General features: G+C 37.2%; 2 protein-coding genes and 1 long non-coding RNA gene across 3 annotated transcripts; all 3 read left to right on the top strand.

The window, feature by feature from the left end:
* Positions 1 to 1,749: 1,749 nt before the first annotated feature.
* On the top strand, positions 1,750 to 8,648 carry LOC145991857 (uncharacterized). Its single transcript, XM_083127897.1, has 6 exons — positions 1,750 to 1,887; positions 3,506 to 3,548; positions 4,084 to 4,170; positions 5,199 to 5,252; positions 6,310 to 6,357; positions 8,602 to 8,648. The coding sequence occupies exons 1-6, from the start codon at positions 1,852 to 1,854 to the stop codon at positions 8,646 to 8,648; spliced, it is 315 nt and encodes a 104-aa protein (XP_082984023.1). The 5' UTR covers positions 1,750 to 1,851.
* A 402-nt stretch (positions 8,649 to 9,050) lies between these two features.
* On the top strand, positions 9,051 to 18,596 carry LOC145991581 (uncharacterized). Its single transcript, XR_014442073.1, has 4 exons — positions 9,051 to 9,083; positions 10,961 to 11,014; positions 12,477 to 12,512; positions 18,529 to 18,596. It is a non-coding gene; the product is annotated as an uncharacterized LOC145991581 (long non-coding RNA).
* A 1,048-nt stretch (positions 18,597 to 19,644) lies between these two features.
* On the top strand, positions 19,645 to 22,245 carry LOC145991580 (uncharacterized). The gene is made up of 2 exons (XM_083127629.1): positions 19,645 to 19,717; positions 21,609 to 22,245. The coding sequence occupies exon 2, from the start codon at positions 21,714 to 21,716 to the stop codon at positions 22,107 to 22,109; it is 396 nt and encodes a 131-aa protein (XP_082983755.1). The 5' UTR covers positions 19,645 to 19,717; positions 21,609 to 21,713; the 3' UTR covers positions 22,110 to 22,245.
* Positions 22,246 to 24,877: the final 2,632 nt, after the last annotated feature.

Genomic DNA, 24,877 nt, shown 5'->3' with positions numbered 1-24,877 from the left:
TAATGCCGTTTAGGTTTTGTGGTAGAAAGAATGGCCCGATCACATGATTGTGAATGATTCCCATTTAGTGAGAATTTTCTCTGGTGAGCCTTTTCTTTAGATTTTCTTGGGTTATGACCCTTAGAGGCCCAAAAATGCGCATTATGAAAATTCGTAATACCATAGCGGTCGAATTTGGATTCGACCGTCCACAGAAATCTTGTCAGGTGATGGGGGTCTTCAGTGTCGGTATGTTGTTAAAATCGACACAAATCCATCCTTCTGACAGGATATCCCTCCTCAATAGCATGCGACTTTACATTTGGGGTCACATGTAAGAGTCAGTCTACAGTACACCAGTGGATTCCCAAGAAAAGTTGAGAGAGAGAGAGTTGAGACATAAGAGACAGAGTGTCAACGCGAATGACTGTGTCTGAAGTACGCCGCAGGCTGCGTGCTTGCATACGTAACCGCGGGAGGCAATTTTAACAGGATTTGTAGTTTTTGTAACAGTTAATTCTGACAACCTGGAATCATGAGAATGGTAAATAATATTATTATTTCACTCATTTTCGTCCCTTTATTTCTCACAACCGACAACTTCTTTTCACTTTACAAAGAGGTCTACAACGCGCCTTCTCCGCTTTTAATTCAGATTTTTCCCCCAACCCGTGTGCCAGTTGACAACATTTGTATCGTTTTGGAGAGCTTATGAAACGAGGAAGTTTTTTCCGTAATTTTTACGCTAAGTGTGTTATCAATTTTTTGAGTAATCCTCTTCGATTTAAACGATAATTTCCAAATTTCTTCGTGACGTGTGCACCAATGACTGTTTCTTTCTGTGAGTATGGGAATTATGGTAAAGGTAAAAGGTAAAGGTAAAGTGCTCCCCTGTGCATAGCACCACGCCATGAAGGCGTATAGGGGGTGTGGGGGTAACGCCCCACACTTTCTTGATCCGGTCATGAGTGGGGGTGATGTGATCAGCATCACGCCCCTGACCGCCTTTACCCCCCAGGGTTTCCCCCAGGTACCCATGTCATTCGACGCTGGTTGGGCGCCGGGGCCGCTTCCATCGTTAGAAAAGTTCCCGGATTTGAACCGGCCGGGGATAGAACCCGGGACCTATAGCATGGTAGTCAGACGCGTTACCGACTGAGCCACCGCGGCCAATATGGCATGAATTTTTTCCCCAGTAGTCACTCATTCGTCAGCTGTTAGCAACGTGTCGATTAAGTGCACAGGGTGTAGTAGTTTTTTTCACAATTATTAGTTTTTTGGTCGCAAGTCGGAATATTTCACGAAAATCTACAAACTGCAATAACTCGAAACCCATTGATTTCCGACCCCCGGTGCATAGGGTCAAATTTGTTCCAAATGTGCTCTAGTATTACCCCTTTCCAGGAAAAGGTCGAATTACCAATCACCCTGTATATATATATATATAATTAAGGTAGGGGTGTGTGTGTGTGTTTGTGTGTGTGTGTGTGTGTGTTTGTGTGTGTGTGTGTGTGTGTGTGTGTGTGAGAGAGAGAGAGAGACCTTAATTTCAAATATAATGCAAGATGTGCTGTCTACTCCAACGATAGAAAATTGGAAATCAAAGAGACTGCTTACTTGTTTCAGGGTTTAAAACAGTTCGTAAACAAAAGATTGTTTTAACACAACAATCTATAACTATTGTAAATTGATTCCTGTATGACAATGCATGCTTTTCTTCGATTGCTAGGCGTTTGTTATATTGTTTAATAAATTTGGAAATTGAGAATCGATAGCCGTATGTGACAGTTCAGAAAAGCCCTTGTGTACATTACGAAGCAATGCAAGAAAACCCTGAGGAACAAATCTTCTCGTTATGTGCAGGATTTTGAGATGAAACAGCACTGGTTGCTTCTTTTGCTTTTGCAGGTAATTCCTTTGTTGTTCTCGAATCAGCATCGCTTATAATCTTATCAAAATGCCTATCTCTTTAGCAATATTTGGAAGCTACTAACCTAATCAAGCAATGACATAAAAAGTGAAAAGTATTTGTAAATATTGTGCTGACATCTTCTGTAATTAGTCAAAGAATTTGCATTTCAAGAAGTAAGTGGATGACCGACCCTCTCTCATTTACTGATTTGCATAATTCAACATTTGTATTTTTAATTATTATAAAAGGGGATAAAATTTTACATGCGGAAGAGTGATAGAAATTACTTCAATTAACTGAAATTTTAATTTCCTATTTAAAATTTATCATCAGTTGTTTACAGTGTACTCAACGGTTCTAAAATTTGTGACATTGGTTACTAACTGTTTGACATTCCCTAGTCAGAGCGTTTTACTGTAGCAACATAAAATCTGCCATCTATCGCTTTCCTACAGCAAGAACGATACAATCTCGAATTGTACAGTACACTGTCCTCTTCTATTTGTATCGGCCATTTTAAATGCTTCTTACCAGGTTTCCAAATACGTTTCTTGTACACTCATCTATCTTTTCTTATGTCACATGGCTCGTTTAGTATTATTTAGGGATGTGACGAAGCTGAAAATTTACCGATGCCGATGTACTCACCGATAATTTTTGGAACAGATACCGATGCCGATATTTAACCGATTCCGATACATAAGATTATTAAACAGAAATGGGATGTTATTTTCAGCATGACAAAAATAAATTTGCTATGTACATTTCTATTGCATATCATATGTATACTGTATACATATATATTCTCAAGAGATGCGAATGTACATTTGCATCTACAAAATGTTATGTGAACCTTTAAGAAGAACATGGATTCTCAAGTGATTTAACATTAGTACACAAGCAGTTCTTTGAAATGCAAAATAAATTCCTGTTCTGCCAGAACTTCAGAAACACGAGATTTGGAAGCACTTCTGGAAGTAACCTACTTCTTCTCTTATCGCAAATCTGTTCAGCAACACTGAACACTCAATCAATGAATACTGATGCAGCAGGTATGGTCAAGTATTTTCTCAGCACTCGCTTCAGGTTTGAATATTGATTTTTGAATTTGTATAGTTAGGTTAATCCTGTGAATGAGAGTTTGCAATAATTTTATTACAAAAACTCTACAATAATGACGAATGATAACCAAATTTTCAATAAATCTTACAAAACTAGAATATAAAACTTATTAGAAGGTAAAAACTCTAGTATAATCTGTACCGGTTTAAATATCGGATTTTTGCCGATACCGATGTGTCAATTTCTGTCGATTTTCATACATCTGTAATCGGCTTCGGCACATCCCTAGTATTATTATTATTATAATATTGAAGATGAATGCGGATAACGAATTTCAGTACGTGACCTTATGATATTATTTTCAAGATTGTGATAACGCCGGATTGGTGACCGAGAGCAATTTGGTCTACTTTCGGAATGTGCTGTGCTTCTGAAAGATATAATCTTCAACATTAGGGGAAATTATTGTTAATATCTTAACATTACACATTATTCAAACCAAAGAAATTATTTGTGGGATTTTCTTTCTATGTTACTAACTTCTCTTTGCAGATAACTTTGACGTTAGTAGAAAATGTAAATATCTATCGTGATGGTAAGTATGATTTCAGTAAATGAACACAAGACCAGGTATTGATTATTTTGTTGTATATAATGTTACATACTACTAAAACCACACTAACGTATAGGCTCAAATTCCCAGACTCAAACCTATTACTAACGTACTAGATTTTATAAGAAAGATTTTCGGGGACATTTACTGCACTCTCGAATATTTATAACATTGTTAATATTAAATGTACTCGTACATGAGGAACACATCATGTTCAAGTTGCTGCATACAGATGGTGCTGAAGTGGTAGCTCTTGTTAAAACCAGAGAATATTTCTCTGGAGGGAAATTGTTCTTATTCTGTGCAACGAATACTTAATTACATTTTTATGTTGAGTTTTATCTGTTAAACGTAATTGCTCTTAAAATGTTTCGCTGAGTCGCCTGTCGGGAAGGAAAACACTAATGAGAAATTATACAAACTGCTTATATCCCTATATTTTTGTCTAGGTGCAAGTAAATTTAAGATATGACTCAAATTTTCATTTTGTTATTCATAATTTGCACTTCACTTTCAGACGCTTATTTGACAGCTTGGCCATTTGATGTTGCTGATGAAGATGCTTGGCAAGAAATCGAAGAATATATTCCCAAAGTTCGAATGAGTAAGTATTCATAGATAAAAGTTTTATTTTAAGATTATTCAGGCTTATGCCAAGCTTACGATAGCCAGCTTGTATCTTGTCAAAGTAAGTTTGGAGTGGCAAGCTGGATGCAAGTTCGATGTAAGTGGTACTGGGCAAGTGAGGCTACTGCTGAGAGCTTACAGCTAACAAGCTTGATGCAGGCTTTCCTTGGCAAGTTTGCTGCAACTTCGTCTTATGGCAACTTCACACCTTGCTGTGGAGAGATTGTTGCAAGCTTCTTACTTGGAATGGCAAGCTTGCTTGAGGCTTGTGACAGGTTTTCTGTGTTATCTGGGGTATTACTACAACTCTATTTGTTTCATTCTCTCTTTCTTTCTTTATTTCCCCTCTCTCTGATTCTTTACATCTTCCTCTCCTTGTGTCTTCTTCTCCTCTCTCTCTCTCTCTTTCTCTCTCTTCTTTCCTCCTTTTCTTTTCCCCACTCTATTTCTTCTCGTTTCTACTTATTTTTATCTCTCCCTTCCTTTCCACTTTTATCCTCTCCTTGTCCTTCACACGATTTCTTTGAATTCACAAAATATGTTTGATTAAGCTTTCTCGTAACTATCAAACTAAAGAATTGGTAGCCTTTTCAAAATTTGATAATTCTTACAAAATCATTTGGTAACACCAAACTTACGTGCACGATTACTAAGAGAATTGGTTATGTGAACAATGGGTTAGTTTAGGTTAGGTTAGATACAATAAGTGTATGTTAGGTTAACGTAGGAAATCGAACACGACGTGCATAATATTTCCGCAATGCCAAAAGCCATCATCCGTGGCGAAGCGGTTAGCGTCACTACTTTGGAATCCTGGTAAAGGCATGAATGTCCATCTGATCATCATGTAACGATTAACCAAAGGGTTATAAAAAGGCGTCGTAAAACAACTAAAGTAGAAATAACGCAGAAATGTGTTGTAATTTTCTTTAACAGTTACAAGACTAGTAGGAAAAAATTAACATTACAGCAAACTTAAATATCATGACGTTTTCTTTTATGTAGAAAGAGAAGATGGGTATTACAAACAATTAGTTGGAATGCTATATTCACAGCCAGGTAAGAAAAATATTTACCATGCTCATACTTGAAATATTAATATTACTTATTACATTTTACACAACATTACAAAAATTATAACTATCATAACCTAGACGAATCTATCATCAAACAGAATATACTGTACATGTTGAAATATTATGCACAATTTTACAATATATTTAAAAGCATGTGTCTATCTTTGATAATTTTCAAGTTCAATAATACAAATTTAATTGTATTATAAATATCACACACAGATTACCTACGAACGATGTAATACAGTATTAAAATTCCAAATGTATACAAGACAAATACAATGGTAGTTTTATGAATTTACTTAAACACTTGTCTTTGAATTGTAACTCCTCCTTAAGATAAGTAATAATGTTCTTTTACTGTGTTTAAAATCTAGTAACTTCATAGACACTACGAACATGTATGTCAAAATAGTGCAAACGTGTACACATTAACGTTTACCATGTTTGTAGTTACAAAGTTTGTATTATCTGACATTACGCGTAACTGTTAATAGATTGGGATGTGTTAGGTTATGAAAATGTACACTTAATTTGCTTTGTTTACAGGATATGCCATTTTCAAGACTTGAATCTGCTTGAAAATACCATATTTCAAAAAGTTTTGAAGTAATTTGTCTATGTGATTTGGTTATTCAATGACATGTGAGAATAATATAACAATTATTCGTTGATGATCCGATACATTTAGTTAGAACTAAAAATATATGTTATATTTATATATCAATTCTTAATCTGCTATTATGGAAGAGGTTTTTCTGTAAAGTAGGTATCTTTAATATGATTCAAATTGAAACTTTGAAACAGTTTATCTTTCCTCAAACGCAATGCTGAAAGGACGTGAGGCAAGGAGATGAAACTATGGCTTCAACCAATATTGTTAAGCTTGTAATCTGTAATAATGTAATCTCTAGGCTGCATTGTAATACGAAGAAAGGAGAAAAACCTGGATTTGAAAATATCATGAAATTTGAACATATTATAAATTGATGTTTTTAAAGTTGCGAAAATGTCTAATACTCATTCCATTCTACGTGCAGAAATATTTCAGAACGTTGGAGGAAGCAAAGAAGTGACGAATAAGGAAGGTGCGTATGACTAACCTTTTACTTCCCCTAACATACGTTACTCATGATTCTTTAGTTCAGTAGTGAATACGAGGGTTATTCGAAAAGTAATTTACACCTGTCTCCATTTTCTTGGTTGCCTGTGTCAAGCTGTGGATCAGCTGGAATGTCACGCTAGGCTTGAAGTAAGAGGAACTGAACTGTTTCGCCGCGAATCGTCTCATTCTTACAAGACTTATCTTGAAAATACGTGTATGTGGTAAATGCCATTTCTTGTCCAACTATACTACTATTGTACTTGTAGTATAATTATGCTTGATAAATGCATGTGAATCTATCGTGTTAGCAAACTAACTCTCATAAACCTCCCATTAATTTTACATTGATTCAGTGTACTGTCATAACAGAACGGTTTAGAGCAGTTGCCTTTGGTGCTTGCCATCCAGACTTGTCAGTGTTAATGAAGCAAAATCCAGTTTCGAAAGTCACAAACCAGCGACAATGTCTTTACCACGTGTGTCTGTCTCCCCAAAGCGCTGTGGGTCCACGGAGTTTAATTTAGTCATAACAAAATGTTCGCTGTAAACAATTAAAAATCAAACGTTGTTCATGATGCACACTGGTGCCTTCCGGTATTCGCGCTCTTGTAAAAAGTACAACAATGTATAATTTTTAAAAGTAAAATGAAAAGCTTGGTCACCAACAATGGATTCCATCCACGTATTCGTTTGTTGGTCCTTCCTCATAGTTACTGCTAAATATATGGTTTTATTAGTCACTCGTTTAGTTGCAACAGAAGAATGAAGCAGTGAATGTGTCTTTGTTGTACTTTTTCAGTAGGGGTTATAAATATTTCGCCTAAAAATTTGTCTGAAAGTTTAAAAAAGAATACATTGTTTCCGCTGTTTATTTCATTTAATGATTAATAGAATTAATTATTCATAGAATTTCTTTCTAAATAACATAAATAAATATTAAATCCTATGTATAGATAATGCTCATTAGAGATTAGAAATATCTTACCTAAAACTTGTCAGAGTTTTTAGAGTATATTTTGTTTCACCTTTTTATTTTATTCAATGATTACTAGTATTCATGATTGATATAATTAATGTAAAAAGCATTAATAAATATTAAGAAAATAAAAACTACTTTATTGAAGAATTACAATTGTATGACTGAAAATAGTGAGTGTTGTAAAAAAATACAACGCGCGAGTACTCATGTGACAGAAATAAGCGCGAGTGCCGGAAGGATAAAGGGGAACCAAAGTGGGTCAAATGGAGGGCTCACCCATATCCCTTCTCAGTTTCCAGACAAAAAAAAAATAGTTTGACTAACATTATATTTTTAGTGTGATATGCAATATGTTGCATCAACATTCGAATTGCTGAGAATTCTTGTGTACTCCCCCTGACACTGACCTCCCCTTGTCGTCATCACTCCCTACTTATTCTGGCGTCGTAACTGTTAACGAAATATTATGAAATATCCATCGATTTATGAGAAAATTTAGAAGCTAACGTCTACTTACGCGGAAAGTACATTTTTTAGGATCTGTTATTTCGTACAAACATGGCATAGCCAGGAATATTTGACGAGGGTTCATGTCCCCTCCTCCTCCCTTTAGCTCACCTTTCCTCAAATTAAGTACGTTAAATTTCAAAATTTCAAAACTGCTTAGTAAATTTTAAAAAACACTAATCGATGACCCCACATTCATCCCCCACCCTTATAATTCCTGAGGCGTCATTGCATTACAAACCATAGAATTCTAAAACAAGCAGGCCTCTACGATGGCGCAGTGGTAGCGTCGTCGCCTTGTAATCAAGGGGTCCCGGGTTCGATACCCGGCGGAGGCAAATAGTGGTTCGGATTCCACTTTAAACTGTAGGTCCAGTCCCGATTAGCCTTACTGTGAATAAAATTGACTTAAAACAACAAATCAATCAATCAATCTAAACAAGCATAAATGATCGAAATTTCTATCTTAGGACGTGCCTATCCGATGGCGTTGTGGCAACCTCGTCGCCTTATAATGAAGGGGTTCCAGGTTCGAAATCCGGCGGAGGCACATAGTGGCTCGCATCATACTTTAGTTTAGCCAATCTATGCATAAAGTTGGTTTAAAACAAAAGCACAACCCATTTCATATCTTAGGGTACTTTGTATATTTTGCATGTATAACCCATGTCTGCTTTAAAAAGCTATGTGTAGATAGCATTGTTGTGAGCATTAATAACTAAAGCGCAATTATTCTTCTAGAACTATACAGGGATGACCCCGCAGAGGAAACTTATCGATCAGGTTAGTCAAAGCTGCAACTAATATAATGCATAAACTGATTCTTAACGCATAAACTAATGTTTAAACTTACAAGTTAATACCAATAATTATAAACTAATGTTTACTGACATACATAGCCTACATTTTTCTTGTTGTTATTAAGCGATGCATTCGTTCCGCTTATTAAGATGAGCGATGATTAGATGAAATTGATGAGATGCAATAGAAATACCCAAAACTGAGACTCGAACCTGTGAACTTCGGTGGCGAGTAAGAAGTACATCACTTAACGAGCTCGGCTTCCGAGCCGGTGCATTTTAATTTATATGGCATTATTATGAAGCCATTTTAATCACTATATATTATTTATTATTATATATTATCTTATTTATTTAAATATACAAATTTTATCTATTATTATCTTTTAACAGGTCTTCAAAGTCCTGGGTTTGGACGTCGTAGTAAGTAAAAATTCATTGTCAATAACTCTGTTGCATACAATTTGTGTACTTATGATGTATTAATATACGTAACATTATCAAATTTGAATTTCGACTTCCCTCACTAGGTATGAAGTGCTTGTAATTATGTAAAGTATTCCGTACTGAATTTTTAGTATATGGTCTGCTAAAATTTATGGTGTGAAAATTTAAGAACCGTGGTTAGTAACTGCCAACTGAAGTTAGTTAATCCGCCCTTAACGAGAAGAGCCGTTAATCTACATTTGAATAATGCAGATTGAAAATGCAAATTGAAACAAATGACGTACTGGTCCATTTATACAGGATTTTAATTTTGCTAGGAAACCCAAACATTCCTCAATAACTTATTTATTTTTTTTAACTGCTTTCATATAACGGTTGACATGTGTTTACCATGTATGTTACAAAACAAGTCTGCCTGTAGCATATGCTAAGTTGTCTCAAATTTGTTCACTAATTTTTGAATATAGTATTTTTGATAGCACCCTTCTTTTGCTGTACGTATTCCAAAATGCCCTTTGATAATGTTGCACTGAAATAGTTCACAAACCATATACACGAGCTGTTCAAACGTGTACATGCTTATGTCACACGCAGATGTGCCGTAGACTATAAGTTTACGTCTACATGCGTTGTCTACGCGTAATCTACACTAAGAAAGAAATCCCAGTGTTCTTTCAAAGAGAAAGTATTATTTTCTTCAAACATGTTGATTATCTGGGCCTAGGGGTGTACGGGACAGAATTTTTTCTGTCGGGACGGGAATTTTTTTAAATCCCGACATTCGGGACGGGAAAAATTCTCAATTTAAATGTTCGACATTTCTCCAAGCTCTTGAAATCTCGAATTCTACACGTCATTTTCACCTTAAGTGATTGTTTTTGCATTTCTGGTATCAAAACTAACAATTTCCGATAAGTTCCAGACATTTACAATGCAGAAAACATTGGGAATTAACGACTTTTTAAAATAACCATTTGGTATTTCCCGACTGCTCGGTCATTTCCCGAAGTCGGTATCGGGATGGAAATTTTTTTTCCCGATCCCGGTCCCGACTTTTCGGTAACCTGCACACCCCTAGCTGGGCCTATAACCATCTTAAGACCATCCGACGTAATCAAAGGTATCGAATTTTCAGAAACGAGGGGGAAAAGGGACTACCGGAAGAAAAACAAATGACAGCCGTAGTGAAAACTGACATTATTTTTTACACTGACAAAAGGGAAGACTAAAAATATATTTTTGTCTTATTACTGCTTAGGAAAGTGCATGTGTCTTTAAAACAGATTTTTCCAAGTGTGAAATGGTGGAGATGGAAATAAAACAAATCTACGGACATCGCATTCTTTTGGGTATGTCGCGGCAAGTTTATTTTGCATTTCATTTAATACCTAATGAATTGTTTTAACGTAAATAAATACTCAAACACTATTTTTGGACAGTGGAATACTTTACGATTTCTATTTCCACCTACTGATGCTTGTTGCTGCTTCTAGAACGATGCGCGTCACTTCAACGGAGAACGCCCAGCACCATGTTGTCTACGTTGATTACGTAGATTACATAGTTTACATAGTCTACATTGTCTACACGAAGAATGTAGACAATAGTTGTTACGAGTAGACGCACCACGCAACAACTCTACGCGGAGCCGCGTCTCAAGGTCACGGGAATAGTCCATTTCGTTGAGGGGTGTGGTAATTCTGCTTCGATAGAAGCCCATGTATATTTTCACAGGGAACCAAATAAGAATTAGGCTTCCTAGCTAGGGAATCACCCTGTATTAAAGTAATCGGCGACATGATGCTGTTTTATAGTGTCAGACGAAAAAATCTAATTGTTATTTGTACTTTCAGGGAAATCCAGATTTGGAATGAAACGTGGTCGGCCCCGAAACCCGACTCTATTCAGTAAGTTTCTTACTTCAATACTACAGACAACAATTTTACAGACTACATTCACATAACTACAGGGCAATCGAAATTAATTTATGAAAATTTTGCTCAATTTTTCTTTTTCAAATTGAGACCCTTTTATGCATATCACACAGATTAATGAAAAGAAAATATTAATTAAAACAAGTTTTGTATCTATGAAACTTCCATTGTTCAATATTTAAGTACACATCAATCATGCCTAGTACATTGTTCAAAGTGTCCTTACAGAAGGTACTAATGACCACCAATTTCAATCAATTTCAATTTCAAATTTACAGAATTTAAAATGCCCATAAATATAGGAAAATATTATTCTATCGTTCGCCATCTTGTGACGCGCTGAGCACATGCACAAAGCTTTAAATTACAGTTATTGTGGCCACAATATTAACAACTGACCCCACTTCCCACTCATTTTCGAAAGAAGATAGTCCAAGGAGAGATTGGGACAAGACAAGGCTGGCTGAGTCTCTACATTATAGTCTATTGCGTCACTGCAAAATCTTTGACAGCGTACAGAGGTCATTAATGCAAACAATGTAACTTGAGAAGGTGTTTCTGTTTGATGCCTCGTTTCTACACTACGAACACTCCAAGAACATTTCATCCTGAATATATGTAACTACGCAGCACAGGTTCACAATTGGTTGTTGATTTTCACTGATAGAGCCCCGTCCTGCCATCTGCTGTATTCATGGGAAACTAGTACAGCTCTGCCTTTTCACCAACAGTGTTAGACTGAAAAAGCTATGATTTCACCAATGATTAATTTTAAGCTACGAAACGATCGGTTAAGAATCTAACAATCAAAGTATTCTGTTATTTAACTTTGATTTCATTTAACATATGTTGTATTTTTACTGTTAATGTACACTTCTTTTACACTAATATTAGGTCGAAATGTGAATCATCACATCTTTTTACGTAAGGAATTACTGTACCCAAGCACAATTCACTTCTTGAAACATGAATATAATAGTCTTTTTCGTCTGTTATTTGTTGTCTGTGATAAATCTTTACATTCGTAAAAAAGGTAAAGTGTTCCCCTGTGCATAGCACCACGCCATGAAGGCGTATAGGGGGTGTGGGGGTAACGCCCCACACTTTCTTGATCCGGTCGTCAGTGGGGTGATGTGATCAGCATCACGCCCCTGACCGCCTTTACCCCCCAGGGTTTCCCTCAGGTACCCATGTCATTCGACGCTGGGTGTGCGCCGGGGCCGCTTCCACCGTTAGAAAAGTTCCAGGATTTGAACCGGCCGGGGATCGAACCCGGGACCTTTAGCATGGTAGTCAGACGCATTACCGACTGAGCCACCGCGGCCACTTTACATTCTTATTTCTCGTTATTAGATGATATTGAAATGAGTCAGTATAGCATTAATCAATTGGCTTAATTAAATAATATTAATAAAATACATTATTTTATTCACAGGGAGACGGCAGATGTCTAAAAGAAGAAGAATAGCAGGTAATAACAAAATAACAAGTAAATGGACATACTATCGCAAAACAAAAACATGCTCAATTATTGTATTGTTTTTTAAGTCGCTCTTTCTGTTAATTTCGGTTAACCGCGACGATGAAGATGAGTGGTGATTGTATGAACGCGATGAAAGGATAATCGCAAAGAATACCCATTCCCCGGGCGGTGTTCGAACCCGAGACACTGATTAGTGTGACGGATGCACATAGCCTAAGTGATGACGCATCCAAAACTTTCCAATTCAAATGAAAACTACAGACCCTTAAGGCAGAACAGGAATTTTAGCCGACCTCCGTGGCAGAATGGTTAACACAACTTGCTAACAGGGACGGCGCTACAGGGGGCTAGGGGGTCTAAATCCCCCCCAAACGAGGCCTCAGCCCCCCCCTGTAGCCCCCCTAGACTTTTGTAGCACGGTAGGTGCATTTCGACCGAAAATTGAAAACGTAAAGTTTACATTTTCCACTATAAAACTTCCATTGTTCAATGTTTATGTACATTTTTTAATTCGATTAGATAGCAACTACTTTATTACAGTGTGTTATAAAATCAAGGGGCCACTGATAATTCGATACTAAGTAATTGGCCAATCATGAGTCGTCAACCTTGCTACGGAGTCTGCTGCCTGCCTGGTAGGTGGACGTATTCAGTGGCTGTGAAGTTGTTCTTTGATTGCTGTTGGCATATGCAGCTATACAATTACACTGGTCAACAAATTTTAACTTTTTTTTTGCGACATGGATGAAAATTCACTTTTCTTTATCATTCCATTATGCTGAACACGAAACTGACAATGAAAATGCCACTCGACTTCCGGTTTAAGAATTATACGAGGTATTGTCGAAAAGTCGGGTTTCCCAATGTTCTAACATGGTGGAATGACGTATTCTTGGTGTTCATGTGGCTTTACGCTTGAACTGTATTATGCGAACAGTACAAAACGTGGGTACATTTCCATCTGCCTTTCCAAGTAAATTCATGAATCATAGTTTTTACATTAATCACAAAATAAATATTTTCTACTATACTACTGTATAGTGCGTTCTTTACTACTTACGTGGGATTAAATCCGCTTCCTCTTTGCTTCCCTCTTGTAGTGAAGTTCAGGATCATCCCTGGTTACTGTCCAGCAATAGTCGGCAAGCATTCCTCTACTCCATTTCCCTTGGTATCTTTTCTCCATTACAGATATTTGTTGGTGGAAATGCTCACTGTGTTCATCACTTACCTCCCCACAACTTTTCGGGAAGAAATTGAGATGAGAGTAGAAAATGCAATTTAAGGAACATATTGCAACCCATTTTTTGATACGATGAAACCAAATTATTTACAAGTTTTTCATAGTCTTCAGCACGTTTGTTTCCCAAAAAATTGTTGGAGACTTCTCCGAAAGAACTCCATGTACGTTTCTCAACATCACTTAGCAGGTGTTCGAAGATCTCGTCGTGGTGAAGTTGACGAATTTGAGGGCCCACAAAAATTCCTTCCTTGATCTTCTGTTCACTGATTTTTGGAAATTTGTTAAGTAGATATTTGAATACCAAAGAGTATCGATCCAACTTTTTGACAAAGTTTTTGATGAGTCCAAGCTTTATATGAAGTGCAGGAAGTATTATATTTTCAGATTCAACGAGAGGTTCATTATGTACATTCATATTTCCAGTTTCCATACTTTGACGTAATGGCCAATCCTTTTTAATAAAATGAGAAGCTCTGTCTCTGCTATTCCATTCGCAGAGGAAACAGCAATATTTGGTATAGCCTTGTTGGAGTTCAGTTAAAATAGCAATGACTTTCAAATCTGCACATATTTTCCATAGGTATGTACCTAGTTATTGTATTTAATTCATTGAAGGAGGAATTTTAGGCTATCATACGATTCTTTCTTATACACAGAATAACCAATAAGGATTGACGTCAATTGATTGCTGTTATGAAGCAGTACAGCTTTTAGACTTTATACCGATGCATCTATGAACAACCGCCACTCTTCGCAGATGTGCTTAATGCCCATAGCCCCCAATAAACCATTAATATCACTGCAGTATATCAGATCTCCTTCGGTAGAAAAGTATTCTTCCAACATTTTTTGACCGTCACGATAAAATGACACCTTCACATTACTAGCCAGAAAATTCCATTGTTGAACTCTGGAGGCTAATAGCTCTGCCTTGGCTAATCTTGTGCTGTTCTGTAAGTTTAACATCACCTGCAAAGTGCGGATCTGTAGATGTGGAAGGTTGTGGATCGTATAGTTCGTCTTGTGAGTCTACGGAATAAGATTCAGGGGGTGTTGGAACAGGTACTTCATTACTATGCGCCACAGGACGAGAAGCAGAACGAATATTTGGAAATACAATTGTCTTTTTTTTATGTACTATTGGACATACGTTGTATTGATGGGACCATACAAAAAAATAAACAATCGTCTGTATGATTAGTGGGCTCCAGCCGAATCATGGGAATAGCAAATGACATCAATGGTCTTCTGCGATTCATCCAGTCCAGCAGATTCGTGTAGCAGGTCTTAGAACGGAAATGTTGAGCCCAAGTCTTATCTTCATCTCCAAATTTGCAGGATTTACCGAAATATAGATCGTAGGCTGTTCTTACAGCAGGCGTAATATTTCTCCGCTGTCCAGAAAACACAATTTGACCACAAACATAACAGACATTGTTAGCATTGATAATGCATTTACGTGGCATTTTTTAACACCACTCAGCAATTTAATTAAATGTCAACCTTACCAGAAACGGACCACGTAATGCGCAAACACGATCTTCGATAAATGCACACACTCTACCTAGTTTTATAAAGCCACAATCACGTCTGCACAAATTAACACCTCACAAAACAATGAATAAAGAGGTTTTGTGGCTGATCTTGAACAGTTCCCCCTTTCCTTACAACAAATAAAAAAATAAGATAAGAAAAGAAAAACTCAACATTTACTTCTTACACCTATGCAATACCATATATATAGGGAACTTCTCCAAATCAAAAATGCCCTGTAACTCAATTATAATTAGTCAATTGCGATTTTTAACTACAGTTTCGTATTTAGGAGACCAATATTGACTAGAAATTGTATATATCACTCATGTCGCATTTTGGCTGTTGACCAGTGTTATTAGCCTCTGTAAAACGTTGATTGATTGATCGATTTGCTTTATTTTACTTCGCTTTTGTACCACTTTTGGCTAATTTTGCAAAGATGGCGATGAGTGATGATATGTTGAAATTGATGAATGGACACTCACAAACATCCATGCCCAGGCCGGGAGCCCTGGCGTCTTTCCGAGATGTGCTAACCACTCCACCAGATGGGTTGGCTTGTAAATCGTATCACTACATTTCGGAATAGATCTAACAGGTGTGACAAATGAATTTTTATAACTAGGACAACGTTCAAAATTTAGAAGCGTTATTTTTTTTCCTGTTTGTTAGTTTCTCATTGGAGTACCGACAATTGCATGAGTGTTACAGAAGTTTTCTCATTGGTTTCAATGTTATATCTATTCTTAACTAACTCTCCGGCATTCTTAAACCCGAAGGTTTATGGCTCCAGCAAACACAAGCCTCCCTATCCTTATCGCTGCAACTATTCGAGAAGGAGAAATACGAAGTTAAAGAAGCAAAGAATACACAAACTACCTAATTCCTAAATGTTGAGCTAAGCATTGGAAATATTAAAATTGGCCTCCCAGCCCCTATAGTCTAGCAATAAAATTGCTGCCTTGATATATAGGGTTCCCGGGGATAACATTTCATTAAGTGGTTCGGGTTCCACTTTAAACTGTAGGCCCAGTCCCGATTAACCTTATCTGCGCATAAAGTGGACTTCAAAAATTCAATTCAATTAAGTTCCACTAGAAGCCGTAGCTCTCGTCCCGATTAGCCTATATGAATATAATGAACCTTAATACAAATCCAATCAAGTAATCCTAGTCCTATATGTTAAATAATTATAATTTTTGATGTTAGAAAACAATTTTTGCAGCAGCTACCCCAATAGTGGCCAAGCTTGATTCTGTGCAGGAGAATCAATCTTTGAAGCACATCTAAACTAATTGATACAATCTGATCAGTATTTATGAATAATATATTCTCAAATTAAATTACAATGTTCAACAGTTATTTTCACTAATCAAAATGCCCAGCGCAAGAGTTGCAACAATATTCATTGTTTATATGTCAATTATAACACCATTAAGCCTTGTTTCCATGATTATGAAAAACTAAGTATGCTGACCAAGGCAGTAATTTATTTTATTAAAAACATAAACTAAACGTAACGTTTAAACAAAGAATGGAAGAAGGTGTTAGAAAGAGTGGAAAGGACAAGAGAGAAAGAGAGGAGAAGGGAGAAAAATGAAGGAAAAAGAGCGTGAGATAAAAAGTCCAACCACATTCTATATGAAAGTAATTATGTTTAGTCTTTTAGGTGAAAGTACAGTTGTCAAGTGAAAGCCACCAGCTAGAAAGTTCCTAACAACTTTCTAATAGTCTGGAGGGAGTAATGTTTGTGTATATATAATGCCCTTTTTGTGTATGTTGTTACTTTTGTACTTGATTCAGAGTCTTATGAAGACCTTGCTAGAAGGTTGAAACGTTACGTTTAGTTTATGTTTTTAATAAAATAAATTACTGCCTTGGTCAGCATACTTAGTTTTTCATAATATATGTCAATGTATTTGTCTCCTAGTGGAGCTGAATTTGTAGTGAGAATATATTTGTTCCTTGAGAGTGGCACTTCGTAAGTGGACGGTATTTCTCGCTTCCTCCGCATTTTTAGGCCTAAGTTCTGAATTCCAGTCGTTGAACAAGAAGAATTAAGATATTTCATTATAGCAGAGAAAATAGTATTATTGATACACTTGCTATTCAAGGGTGGTGTTGTTTATTTGAAGCCTACTTTATTAAGTTAGTGCCGCTTTTCTGAAGCAGGAAAAGGTACAATTTTTTGCCTCTCCCTACTGTTGTGATTTGGACAGTTTACTTGGAGTAATGGGACACTATGAGGCAGAAAGGAACTAAAAATAAAGACCTTTCAGCACCTCCTTGCAAGGGTTCAAACATTTGAAATTGTCTTTTACGAACTTTATAAGCTTTTTGTCATTGAAATGTGACGACTGCTTGCGGCAAATCAAGTGTTACCTTCGTAATCGAGTTGGTAATGAGTGGTTGAGTGATCTATCTATTCTGTCCTTGGAGAGATTGCAAAATCTTTGGATTTAAACAAGGCTGTAGCTGCTCATAAAAACAGACGTACCTTATCGTAGTTTCTTGCTGTGGTTATTTTCTTATTTGAGCAAAAAAGGCATTCACACATAGAAAGGATGTTATGTGTAGTATTCAAACGTTACAGAATTGATAATGAGTGTAGTTTTTATGGTGTATTTTGTTTACTGTTCACATTAATAGTAAGCCTGTGGTATTATTCGTCTCCATAATGGCTTAGGAAAAGAAAGCAATAAGACTATTGCACATTTTATTTGACATAAAAGATTTTTGCCTATGGAAGAAAATGCAACATAGCATCTCAGTGATTGGCTGAAATATGTCACTGGTAAAATTACACAGTAGTATAGTATTACGTTTTAGCCGATATTAGTTAGCCCCCCGAGAATCATCACTCATACTCAACTTGGCGATTAGCCAAAAGTGGCACAAAAGCGAAGAAAAATCAGTCAATAAACAAAGAGATTTCAAATGATCGTTTATGAAAAAAACAACATAAGTTTCTATTTTCCTCTAAGTTCATTTTATATACAAATAGGACAATTGAAACTACCCTGGTATGGAAGCAACTGAACCACTGTCAAGGTCACAATTTGATTATTAACATGCAATGACCTAACAGGTAAAGCTATTGATTGGGATATGAGGAGTCCGTGATGAATGAAAGGCTAATAGCCAACCGCTGTTATAAATGTCAAATTCAGAGGTTTACTATTCTTAATTCGAGGTTAGAATTCCTTTTGTTTTTTGTCATGACAGGTGATTATTTTCGCCCTGGATATGGCGCTGGTAAAGGGGCTGGATATCATGCAGGATCGGATTTCGGTAAATATACTTTTTTGTGGTTAACACCATGTAAAAATCCATTCAGGTGAAATTATTTATGTAAATGTCTTTCTTTTTTTTTAATATACATTATTGTTTTATATAAATATAAACATATTCCTACATGTTTCTTTTTTACAAAACAGTAATATTACCTGTAGTATTATATGGCTGTAAGGCTTGGTCCCTTACATTAAAACAGGAAAATAAATTAAGAGTATTTGAAAATAAAATCCTTAGGAAAATATTTGGATCTAAAAGAGATGAGGAGACAAGTGAATGGAGATGGTTACGTAATGTAAAACTACACAATTTGTATTGCTGTCCAGATATTATTAGAATAATTAAATCAAGAAGACTTAGGTGGGTAGGCCATGTGGCACAAATGGAAGAGGAAAGAGGAGTTTACAGGATTCTTGTTGGGAAACCTGATGGTAAGAGACCTGTAGGAAGGCCAAGACGAAGATGGAGGGGCAACGTTGAAATGGACCTAAAGGAAATCGGTAAGGATGGAAAAGATTGAATTGATCTTGCCCAGGATAGGGGTACATGCAAGGCTTGGAAGGCTTGTGTTGCTGCAGCCATAAACCTTCGGGTTAATGAAGGCTAGAGAGAGAGTTAGTTAGTTTCTTCCCTTCATTTCTAGTAATAATAATGGCCCTATTTAGCCAATCGTATTTTACACTTTCTTAAAAATATCAACAAACTTGTATATTCTATTCGAACATGTGGATTCACCCTGAAATTAACAGGAAACTATCTTTAGTTTATGCAGGATCTAGCACGAGATATTTTCAGTGATAAAAATATCACAAACCAAATAATAGAACTCTGAATAAGAATGCCCCACTTAATAATGTCCAAGCAAACATTCCCTTGATAACCGAAAATGCATACGTTAGACCATGACCACTTGAAAAGAGTATACAATTGAGTCATCTCGTATACGCGAAATGACGCCACAACATAAGAAGAGCATTATATTTTTATACTATATATTTTTATACTAGCATTTTCAACGTCCACCTACTCAATTATGCGCAGGCGTAACAACTTTAAGCTTTTGTATAATTGTTGTCATTGTTGCTTTCAGGACTAGGAGGTTTGGGATCGCTAGCGCCAGGTGAGTTGGTTTTAAAGTCATCCATGATGAGGTGTGACTGTGACATTCATTGTAGCACAAATGTTCACAAAATTTACTGTAAAGAAACCTCTGTTGTCATCATGAGAAAAGAGCAGAAAGTAATTCATAAATATCGTGATTCGAAGTACATTAATGTTACAGTCCACATGCGTTGTTCACGACAATGAGCATGCGCTGATTGGACGAGTCCAGTGATAAAGTGGTTGCAAGCGGAACGTAGACCGGAATGATGATGTTCCGGGAAATACCTGCGCTACTGTCAGAACATTGAAGTTTTAAGTTTAGTAACATCGTCCTTGTAAAAAAGCTAGTGATAATGAAAAAAAAAACTAATACATACAAGCGAAATACTGATACAGAACCTACGGTTTAGCTTCGTGCATATTTCAACCTATCTCCCCTTTCACGTTTGGACTCGTCTTCTCGAGCCACTCCGTGATCGAACAATACAATCTGTTTCATAATTCAAGACGACTGAACAAGTACCTGATGAAATTAAAAGCAAATAAAATTACTCAAATTGTAATATGTGCCATCTAGAAATGCACGCGAGCAGGTTTCAGGTCCAACTGACATGTTTCCTACAAGAGCCATAGCTCCTAATGAGCACAAAGAAATATTTTTAAAAGAGTAAACTATAAACCTTTAGGCGCCATTTTAAATTAACATTATTGTCACCTTGGAAAAGAAACAAATCTACTTTTTAGTCCGCATGTCTTGCAACACTGTGTGTCACATAAAGTTCGTACTTGATGGGTTTTGGTCAGTGATGTGCTGTAGACTATAAGTTTACGTCTACATGCGTTGTCTACACGTAATCTACGCGTAGATTACATTGGGTTGTAGATTTCATAGACTACGTAGACAATCTAAAGTGTATTAAAATTAATTTTCAAGGGTTTCATGAAAGGAAAGTGACATTTTCAACTATATTGGTTCCAAACGAAATGAAAAGAATCCTATTTACACCAAAATTTATCTTCTCTTCTATTATCAACTATGGAAGAAAATAAATAGTATGAAAAAGACAACAACAGATGGCAGCCGTGAGGCAAAAGTGGTCTTTTCCCCATAAAACACTAGAATATTTCCTATTTTAGGTTTCTTCCTAGGTGAGAAATTGTTCGAATTTGGAAGAAAGAGTATGAAAAGTTCTGCTCACACATCAGCAACTAATACGCAGTATAATTTTGTTTTACTTCCACGGCGCTCTTTGCTAAGTTATCACCTTTCGCCATGTTGTTTACATAGGTTACGTAATCTAAGTGTACAAAATACGTGTAGAATGTAGATTATCGTTGTTTACGCGTAGATGCACATCACTGGTTTTGGTTTAGTATAAATATGTGGATATTCATTTGTAAAAAAATCATTGTTTGAATGTAAAGATGAAGGTACAAAAGTTGATAAGAACTCCTCTTGTAGATGATTTTCTTATCTTTATTTTTTGTAACAATACCCTGGTGTTGAAACAACTTTTGACCTCAGTAGCTAGTGTTAAAATAATACAGGCACCACAGAGGTTAAAAATTGACCACAATATGGTGTGGACCTCCTGGGACTAGCGTCTGGGTTGTTTCAACACAGTGTTTTTTCAATGTAAGTTATATAAAATAAATAGAAATGCAAGAAACAATTTCGGCGCCATTTTTCCAAGATGTCGTCCAAAAAAGAAAAATCCAAATTGTCAGCATATTGCATTCAGTGACAAGAGCTCTACTGGTGCACAATTTCATGTTGTATCACAATGTGAAAGATTCTTCAACTAAGCAATAGTAGCTACTACTAGTCAGAAGTTGAAGAAATGAACTATATTGTGCCTTAACATATCTGTCTCCTTGTCAATTGGCACCTTGCACAAATTTTTCAGGTGCTGGTGCCGGAGCTGGTGCTGGAGCCGGGGCAGGTGCTGGCGGTGGATGTGGTGCTGGTGCCGGTGCAGGCTCTGGAGCCGGAGCAGGCGCGGGTGCTGGTCATGTTGGTGGCGGACCAGGTGCTGGTGCAGGTTCTGGCGCTGGGGCAGGAGCCGGAGCCGGAGCTGGTGCCGAATGCCAAGGCGGTGGCGGCGGAGAGGGAGCTGGTGCAGGCGCTGGTGCTGGTGCGGGTGCGGGTGGTGCTTCGGGAGCTGGTGCTGGTGCCGGCGCAGGATCGGGAGCGGGTGCTGGCGGTGGATCCGGTGCAGGTGCTGGTGCGGGTGCAGGTGCGGGAGCGTCTGGTGGTGGAGCAGGGGCCGGAGCCGGTGCAGGAGCGGGAAGTGGTGAAGCAGGAATTCCGACAGGTGCAGCATTACCTGCAAGCCCAAACGTACCGCTTGCAGCCGAAACAACCGGAATGGCATCGCCTGTACTTAATGCAGGAAATGTTCCAATAGAAAATTCTCTAGTAAAGGAACCAGTAGGAACCAACAACCCACTCCATCAAACACTAAATGGTGCACCACAACAGCAGCAGCAGAATATGGATACATCAGCTCCGTTCATGCAGCCAACAATTATGAATGACTACAATCTCCCTGCTTATCCCGACTTCTATGATACACAACGCTATCCTCAATACAGCATGTACCCTACACTCAATCCCCCTTTTTACTCCAATACGGGCGAACCACTAACTGGTACGCCAGAACCTTTTACATACCCCGGAAGTTACGCAAACACACCTTACTATGGAGAGCAAATTACTGATTTTCGAAACTATGGACCTTACAAGCCGAAGAGGCATATTGTACGAAGAAGAACACTGAATGACGATTTAAATTCTGATGGACTTTCACAAAATCCGTATGAATTGCCTGAATGGCAAGATTTAATGGGAAGATATGCACATAATTGATTGTTAGAAAATATAGTTATATTTTCAAAATAAAAATTCACAATCACACACACACACACACGATCTAAATATCATATCTCATAGCGAAAATGTATTGCAGATAGAACTTGTCCTCTTTTAAGCAGTGTTGTAAATCTCTGAATGAAAGACACTCCAAATTTGATACATGATGTATACAGTACAGTTAATTTTTTCAGTGTATGTAATTTGTATAGGCATTAAATTTTACTCACTAATTATGATAATATAATTACAAATATAATTGTACATCCTGTTTGTCACGTGATTTAATTTCTCAGTTAAAGGTTAAACGATTCACTGCACGTTACAGGTCCCACACATTCACAATTTCGGCCATTGGAGGAGGTGGTGTGATCAACACTACGCTCAACTTCACCCGATAATTGAGAGATTACGGATCTATATTAGTAATGCTCAAAGATTGCCGCCTTAGCTTTGCATGATTGCACTTGTATAAGCATTCATTAGAGGTTGGCTATACCCCAGAGCCGCTTTGTGCATGGATATTGCTGAAATCATGGCACACCGGGAATCGATAGAGTCTTCCTAATGACAGGCACCACACCGACTGGGCCACCGCGAGTTTGTAATATATCAGTTGCATGTATCAATATATGCTATTCAACTTAAGATTGGTATTGTAGTTGTGTTAATGGATTTTCTCTAACCCTTTTGGTTAAATGCAGTGATGAGGATGAAGATACCTTCACAAGGAAACACCTATGCCAAGCCTGGATTCAAATCCTAAACCTTCGGTGACGAGACCGTGGATCTACCACTCGACTGTCTCGACAACCTAGTCTGCAACTCAACGTGTGTGAAAGTACTGGTTCATTCTTCGCACATGTAACTTGTGCATATTTCATATTCATTTTTGTGTCTTAAGATTCTACATTCTGAATACTTCAGGCATTAGTATTGTAGACGGTAGGGCAAGAGTGACGGATGCAAGACCCTTGCTCAGCATAATATACGTGTGCTTCAACTTGGCAGGAGCATTGCGTCAAATCGGGGTCATGCACCTCCGAGTATAGAAGGGCTGAGACGTTGCGGAGGTGCATGACCCCCGATTTGACGCAATGCTCCTGCCAAGTTGAAGCACACGTATATTATGCTGAGCAAGGGTCTTGCATACGTCACTCTTGCCATACCGTCTACAGTATGAAGAGGTTTTCTACAGTATGAAGTGGTTTTACCCTTTAAATAACGAATTCTGAAAAACAGTCCATACTTTTGAGAGAAAATGGCACTGAGATCTCTCCAAGTTCTTCTTGATACCGTAACCTCAGCATAGAAGGAAATGGCGCAACGCTCGCAGGAACAGGTATGCATGTGAATATAAATGCACAGAGAAGATTAGAAGAGCATGTTTAAGGTGTTGGAATCATAGGAGCACCTCAGGTAAAACTGAAGGATGCAATATCAATGCAGAATATAATGACACCGAATTGTTCTTGTTCCCTGGAAACTGACAACAATGTGCTGTCATTTCCATGGATTCACTAATGAGTGAAACTGCAAGAGATAAGAAAATAATGACTTTCGTGTGATTGGTGTCCAACTGCTTACTATTTTGTCTTCGGAAAATGTCTTAAAATTCCAGGCCAATCCTTTCAACAGGAAGTTGCAAGAAAGTACCAGTAAGGAGTATTGAGGAGAGACTTAAAATCATACTAGGTAAGTCTTCATATGCACGTTCTGATTGATTAGCTGGTTTATTTTACGTCTGTTTCCTCATACTTGTGTCTAATCGCGACGGTGAGGATGAATGATTAGATGAACACACATGGACAAGACACAAGTCCCACAGAGGATTAGGCCTATACTGGCTGTGGGTCAAGGCGCCAGAGCCTCGTTAGTCTACAACAATACATTCAAGGGTATACTACGTCGATATGAAATGCCTCTTTGGAAGCAATATACATACTGGTATATGCTAATGCATATGTGACATAATGATTACATTTTGTCCTCTATTCTAATCGTCATATGCATTGTGAGGGTGGGGGTAGCAAACCAGTCAACAGTAGACCACTTGAAAATTGGCATCATTAAATTAATATTTAAGCAGAAAGAATTAAATGCAAAATGCAGGAACCAGGTGTGAGAAAAAATCCAAAAATGAGACTTTCATATGAAGGGTCGAAGTAAACTTTATGACTAATATTTTCTCTTAACTTTCAAAGATTTTTCTGAAAAAGGGATGTAAAAGTTAATAAAAATATAATAAGTAGTGCATTCTAGTATACTGATGGTACGAAAGATGGAAAATAAGAAAAGAAACAG

The sequence above is a fragment of the Lepisma saccharinum genome, chromosome 8 (genome assembly GCF_977018435.1).
Source record: "Lepisma saccharinum chromosome 8, izLepSacc3.1, whole genome shotgun sequence".
Lineage (NCBI taxonomy): Eukaryota > Metazoa > Arthropoda > Insecta > Zygentoma > Lepismatidae > Lepisma > Lepisma saccharinum.
This window is presented reverse-complemented; position numbering and strand designations above follow the sequence as displayed.